Source organism: Homarus americanus, unplaced genomic scaffold, assembly GCF_018991925.1.
Source record: "Homarus americanus isolate GMGI-L3 unplaced genomic scaffold, GMGI_Hamer_2.0 scaffold43550, whole genome shotgun sequence".
NCBI lineage: Eukaryota > Metazoa > Arthropoda > Malacostraca > Decapoda > Nephropidae > Homarus > Homarus americanus.
In genome coordinates, this window is record NW_024757148.1 from 9,405 (window position 1) to 17,282 (window position 7,878).

Consider the following 7,878-nt stretch of genomic DNA (forward strand, 5'->3'; position numbering starts at 1 on the left):
GACCGCTCACACCCTATGACCCGTGTTCCCGCACCACCCACGCCCATAATACACATGTTTCCGCACCACACACACAACCCACGTTTCCCAGTGATGCTACGCGGTCAGAAAGGAGACCTAACCTAACCTTACCTAACCTTACTTAACCTAACCTAACCTAACCTGCCAAACTATGCCTACTCAAACTAATCTAACCAAACCTATATCCCGTCTAACCAAACACGGCGGACAAGACCATCCTATCCTCCTCCATCTGGTTGGTTGGTTGGTTAGTTGACTAGCTGACTGGCTGGTTGGTTGGTTGGTTACTACCATCTCTGGCTCTAACGACTTCAATTCATCCCTTTACACCGTAATTCAGAACTCGGTCACTTATTCGTCTGACACACACACACACGCGTACAGAACCTGTTCACTGTGCCTTATTTCATTCTCTCTCTATCTGATTCTCCCTCTCTCTTTTTCTCTCCTTCTCTCTCATTTGTTTTCATTCTATTATTAACTATCGTCTATTTATCTCTTTAAGCGGGTGAGGATAGTGTAATGTATATGCTGTGCTGAACTATGTATCTGTGTATCAGGAAGTGGTTTGTTATATAAGGAAGTGTGTGGCAACCTATCCAAGGCGGCCGGGTACAGCAGCAGGACTCCCAAGGATTATTCCCTGCATCAGGACACGCACTCACCCCTCTAAGACGTCAGCGGGAAGGACGACGACTTCAACAACATAAATCATCATCATCATCATAATCAGAGAAGAACGTCAGCAGTATCAACAGCAACAACACAGCATTAGGTAAGATATATGGTCAATAACGTCAGCAACAAACAAACAGTGCTGACAGTGAACCACAAAACTACATTATTAAGGCACAAACGATAACAGGAGCGAACTCATTTGTCAGCATATTGTCAGCATCATAAAACAACCATGTCAGCTACATAAAGAAAAACATATTGCTACAATGACTTAATTCCATCAGTACAATGACAACCCTTCAGTACAATGACTTAACCCTTTAATACAATGACAACCCTTTAGTACAATGACCCTTCAGAGACTGGAGAGTTAAGCAGCACCGGTACAATAAGCGTTAATGTGTTAATCACGGGTGAAACATACATCCAACAGGTGCTGCGTCACGTGAGGGTCCTCGACAATACACTTAACTGGAGGTGACGTCTTCGTCGAGGTGCGCCAGGAGTAAGGGCCTTCAGATCAAGTGTCCAACAGAAAAACCATACACCAGGGGAGGTCACGGTGAAGGCGAGAACGAGGTGTGTGAGGCAGGTGTAGTGGTCGTAGTACAGGTCAAGTGATACTGTCCCAGGATAATGACCAGTCCAGACCTGTATGGTGACCCGGGAAAGGTGAGTAATTGTTCCCTCATGTGTCAAGAATGTCAGGGGAGGGAAGAGTCGTCGTGGGAGGCTGTCATGACCGCGCTGGTGACGAAGGAGGCAGGGGTCATGGCGGTGTTGTGTGGGGCGGGTCTGGTGACCAATACCCTCGCTGTGTCTCTCATGGTGGCCTCCATCACTCACCTGCACCACACCTCCTGGTACCTCATCAACAGGGCCATCGCTGACATGCTCTTCCTCCTGACCGTTCCCGTCGACGCTGGGACGCACCTGCAGGACTCGTGGCTGTATGGGTCTGTAATGTGCCAGATGCGTTCGACGGTCGCCATCATGGCACCCCTACTGAGCTCTGTCTTCCTGGTAGCTATCAGTAGTAGCTGGTACCTTGATGCCTGTAAACCAAACCTCGATGCCAAATATCGCTCCATTCTGCTGAAGGTGGTGTCCGCAGTGTGCTGGTTTGGCTGCATTGTCTTCACCATCCCAACGTTTCTCCAGTCTGAGGTGTTCATGGAGGTGTCACGGGTACGTTTCCACTGTGTGTCGCTGCCGCTGTCTGAAGACACGATCTTAGGTCAAGTCCTTCGTCTTGAAATAATATTCCTGGTGTTCGCAATTCCTTTCGTGATTAGTTGGGTGTTTGTCAGCCTCGTCCACCAAGTACACAAGAACCAGACCAACGTCCTCCCCCAGCCGAGCACCTCCGAGGCCGCCCCGTCACAGCCAGGCCCAAAGCTGCCCTACAGACTACTCATAACCCTACTGGTGGCATTCACAGGGTGCCAGGGACCCTACTGGCTTGTGTACCTGGTGCGGGAGTTACTGCGACATGTTGAATTCAGTGCGGGCGCCATGATGATGTTCCCGGTCACCATGTGTCTGCCAGCCCTCAACGCCGCCATCAACCCTCTTCTGTGCATCTACTTCTTGAGGGACCTGAGGAAGGACAAGCCCAAGGTCAACAAGACCCACCAGCCCGAGATGATAGCTCTCTTCACCCTCTGATCTGAGCTCCAACATCACTCTGCCACGAGGGCACTGCCATGGTACCATTGCTAACAATATAGTGCCACAGCTACCAATATGATCCGTAGAAGCCAACCATAGTGCCACAGCTACCAATATGATCCGTAGAAGCCAACCATAGTGCCACAGCTACCAATATGACCCGTAGAAGCCAACCATAGTGCCACAGCTACCAATATGACCCGTAGAAGCCAACCATAGTGCCACAGCTACCAATATGACCGTAGAAGCCAACCATAGTGCCACAGCTACCAATATGATCCAGAAGCCAAACCATAGTGCCACAGCTACCAATATGACCCGTAGAAGCCAACCATAGTGCCACAGCTACCAATATGACCCGTAGAAGCCAACCATAGTAGATATGACCCGTAGAAAACCATAGTGCCACAGCTACCAATATGACCCGTAGAAGCCAACCATAGTACCACAGCTACCAATATGACCCGTAGAGCCAACCATAGTGCCACAGCTACCAATATGACCCGTAGAAGTGCCACAGCTACCAATATGACCCGTAAAGTAACCATAGTGCCAATATGATAGAAGCCAACCATAGTGCCACAGCTACCAATATGACCCGTAGAAGCCAACCATAGTGCCACAGCTACCAATATGACCCGTAGAAGACCATAGTGCCACAGCTACCAATATGACCCACAGAAGCCAACCATAGTACCACAGCTACCAATATGACCCGTAGAAGTCAACCAGTGTCACAGCTACCATTATGACCCGTAGAAGCCAACCATAGTGCCACAGCTACCAATATGACCCACAGAAGCCAACCATAGTGCCACGGCTACCAATATGACCCGTAGAAGCCAACCATAGTGCCACAGCTACCAATATGACCCACAGAAGCCAAACCAGTGCCACAGCCACCATTATGACCCGTAGAAGCCAACCATAGTGCCACAGCTACCAATATGACCCACAGAAGCCAACCATAGTGCCACAGCTACCATTATGACCCGTAGAAGCCAACCATAGTGCCACAGCTACCAATATGACCCACAGAAGCCAACCATAGTGTCACAGCTACCATTATGACCCGTAGAAGCCAACCATAGTGCCACAGCTACCAATATGACCCACAGAAGCCAACCATAGTGCCACGGCTACCTATATGACCCGTAGAAGCCAACCATAGTGCCACAGCTACCAATATGACCCGTAGAAGCCAAACCATTGTGCCACAGCTACCAATATGACCCACAGAAGCCAACCATAGTACCACAGCTACCAATATGACCCACAGAAGCCAACCATAGTGCCACAGCTACCAATATGACCCGTAGAACCATAGTGCCACAGCTACCAATATGACCCACAGAAGCCAACCATAGTCCCACGGCTACCATTATGACCCGTAGAAGCTAACCACAGTGCCACGGCTACCAATATGACCCGTAGAAGCCAACCATAGTGCCACGGCTACTAATATGACCCGTAGAAGCCAACCATAGTACCACAGCTACCCGTAGAAGCCAACCATAGTGCCACCAATATGACCCGTAGAAGACTATAGTGCCACGGCTACTATGACCCAGCTAACCATAGTGCCACGGCTACCATTATGACCCGTAGAAGCCAACCATAGTGCCACAGCTACCATATGACCCGTAGAAGCCAACCATAGTGCCACAGCTACCAATATGACCCGTAGAAGCTAACCATTGTGCCACAGCTACCAATATGACCCACAGAAGTCAACCATAGTGCCACAGCTACTAATATGACCCGTAGAAGCCAACCATAGTGCCACAGCTACCAATATGACCCGTAGAAGCCAACCATAGTGCCACAGCTACCAATATGACCCGTAGAAGCCAACCATAGTGCCACGGCTACTAATATGACCCGTAGAAGCCAACCATAGTACCACAGCTACCAATATGACCCGTAGAAGCCAACCATAGTGCCACGGCTACTAATATGACCCGTAGAAGCCAACCATAGTGCCACGGCTACTAATATGACCCGTAGAAGCCAACCATAGTCCCACGGCTACTAATATGACCCGTAGAAGCCAACCATAGTCCCACGGCTACGCTTCATCAGTCTTAGTTTTAGGTACTTTAACTTCGTGTCCTCCAAATCATAGTTAACACAGATAATGTTGTACTCAAGATGGAGGTGAAGCTGACTACATTCCGAGGAAGACCTTGGCACACCGGTGAAGGTCTGCAGAAGATGTCTTTAATGGAATGGAACCGGTTTTAGTTTCTCCTGTACAATACTAAAAGATAAAGTTATAAGATACTAAAAAAACAAAAAAAAACATGATTCTAGCTGGATGAAGCCATTACCCATTAGTCCATTACCCATTAGAGATGAAAATATTTGACCTGTGTAATTATGGTTCATTATTCCCGATGTTTAGTTAGGTAATTAGTATGTTATTTATGGATACCTGATTTATTAAGATGGAGACCATTAACTTAAGACAAATCATTAAGGTGATATCGCTTACTACTCATGCATTTGTGTTAATTAAGATTTTCATGTCAGTTTTCATTTATTGTCAAGAGAATTACAGGTAAAGTGTGTATATTACGAAGCGAATTACAGGTAAAGTATGTATATTATGAAGAGAATTACAGGTAAAGTATGTATATTACGAAGAGAATTACAGGTAAACTATGTATACTCCAAAGAGAATTACAGGTAAACTATGTATATTACGAAGAGAATTACAGGTAAACTATGTATATTACGAAGAGAATTACAGGTAAACTATGTATATTACGAAGAGAATTACAGGTAAACTATGTATATTACGAAGATAATTACAGGTAAACTATGTATACTCCGTAGAGAATACAGGTAAACTATGTATACTCCGTAGAGAATACAGGTAAACTATGTATACTACCAAAGCCTAACGAAATATATAGAGCAATTTCGTATGTTTCTGTTAATTATTACACAGGTATGCTCTGAATTAAAAACGAATAAATCAGTATATTTGTTATTTAAAGACACATATGTATACAGAAAACAAAGGTAACTAATTAAACACACATAATATACTTTGTTTTTTCTTATCACATAAAACCATCAATTCAGGAGAGAAATGTAAAGATTGTTGATAATGATAACAAACACTAAGAATTTATGGTGAAGAATAAATAAATAAAGATATAATAAACGTGTATAAAGACAATGAATAATAAATATATCACTAAATAACATAAACCAGTAAATAGGAATAAATAATGTGGATTTATGTCTCAATCTATCTTTGTATATGTCTATGTTTATATATCTATCTATCTATGTATATCTATCGCTCTATATCTATGTATGTTATCTATGTCTACATCTATCTATCTAGTATATATATAACGCTATATCTATCTATATTATACTGTACACGTAGCTGCCTCGGATTTGAAGGGGTGACTTAAGTATTCACACACTTTGGACCAATCAAAGAAAACGTTATTATTACGAGAGGTTAACTCAATTAATTTTAAACTTTCCTCTCATTACACAGTTTAGAGCCGCGGGGAAATACAGTTCAAGTGTAAAAGAGAAAAATGGGTTAAATTATCGTTTCTGCCATTTACTTATTTGAAATTAAGGTCAGAATCGTTCAAAACACACCAAAAACCGTCGGAAAAACATAATTTCAAACCTTACCTAACCAAAGCCCCTCTCTCCACGTACAGGCTGAATTAACATAAATATATACTGTATATGGCTGTCTTAACAAATAACTATGAAATGACTGACACTCGTTATACAGATACGGTAAAGTACGAGTAAAGTTAGGTCAGGTCAGGTCATGTATATAACTGCTGAGCGATGTTATAATTATATCAGTATTAATTAAAACACAAGAACACATATCAGTATAATGAAAAAAACTGACTAAATTGATATTAAAATTTGATTACCTGAAGATTACTCCCCCAGCTTATTTCACCTTAAGATTAATCACCCTAACCTAACCTCATTCCCTTAAAAATAAGCTTTCGGGTCATTAATGTCTAAGTGAAACAAGCTGGGGTGGAGATTCTTCAGGCAATAATAATAATAATAACAATAATAATAATAATAATAATAATAATAATAATAATAATAATAATAATAACAATACCACCGAAGATCTCTATTATAATTACCTATTCTTTTATAATCCCAAATAATTAATTACCGAGTTATTGGTGTTGTCAGTCAATAGTGAAGAACAATGGGGGGGGGGCCATTCTTTTTCCGTCTCCCATTCATTGTTGAGCGCTTTATCGACCCACCCGCCCGCCACCCCACCCGCTCAGTACACGTGCACTCGACACACCAAATATTGTCCTTCATAGAAAACGGTTTCCTCTTAGTCCATAACTTCAGTATTTTTAGCTAAAAGTTTATTTACCTTATTTACCTCATGGCCTCCCACTAGAGGAGGCCATGGTGAGATAATGAGACCAATCAGTACGATAAGAAAGTTGACAGAGAAAGAAGGACAGGTGTAATGGCTTTGTTGGGTTATTCTGGGTTGAAGGGGTTTACTGTAACAACAACAACTACTACTACTACTACTACTATTACTACTACTACTACTACTACTACTAATAATAATAATAATAATACTCTTCACCAATAACATTAAAATTTTGCACCAGATCGTACACATAAAAGCCTGTCCTACAACACAACGAGACACAAGAACACTCAAGCCATCTCAATACAGTACCACACACACACACACACACACACACATGTCTATTTCAGAATATAATTACGTAGAACATATTAGGAAAAAACAGACACAGACAGACACAGACAGATTTAGACAGATATAGACAGATTTAGACAGATATAGACAGATATAGACAACACATACGGTATCACCTCTTCTAGCTCACCAAAGCCAATGAGTGCAGTGCCAATTTAGCATTCATAACAGTAACACATAGTTGAGTATAGCCATGTTGTTTACTACCACCACGATACCACCATCATCACCACCACCACCACGACTACCACCACCATCACCATCATCACCACCCCAACCACAACCACCCACCACCACCACCATGACTACCACCACTACCACCACCACCATCACCACCATCATCATCATCACCACCCCAACCCCCACCACCACCACCCACCACCACCACGACTACCACCACCACCACCACCACGACTACCACCACTACCACCACCACCATCACCACCATCATCATCATCACCACCCCAACCACCACCACCCACCACCACCACCACGACTACCACCACTACCACCACCACCACTACCACCACCACCATCACCATCATCACCACCCCAACCACCACCACCACCACCACACCACCACCACGACTACCACCACTACCACCACCACCATCACCACCATCACCACCCAACCACCACCACACCACCACCACGACTACCACCACTACCACCACCACCATCACCATCATCACCACCCAACCACCACCACCACCACCACCACACCATCACCACCCCAACCACCACCA

At 44.0% G+C, this 7,878-nt stretch overlaps 1 protein-coding gene across 1 annotated transcript; it reads left to right on the plus strand.

Annotated features, from left to right (window-relative positions):
- The first annotated feature begins 431 nt into the window (after positions 1–431).
- On the plus strand, positions 432–2,524 carry LOC121857395 (bombesin receptor subtype-3-like). The gene is made up of 2 exons (XM_042353428.1): positions 432–796; positions 1,133–2,524. The coding sequence occupies exon 2, from the start codon at positions 1,336–1,338 to the stop codon at positions 2,365–2,367; it is 1,032 nt and encodes a 343-aa protein (XP_042209362.1). The 5' UTR covers positions 432–796; positions 1,133–1,335; the 3' UTR covers positions 2,368–2,524.
- Positions 2,525–7,878: the final 5,354 nt, after the last annotated feature.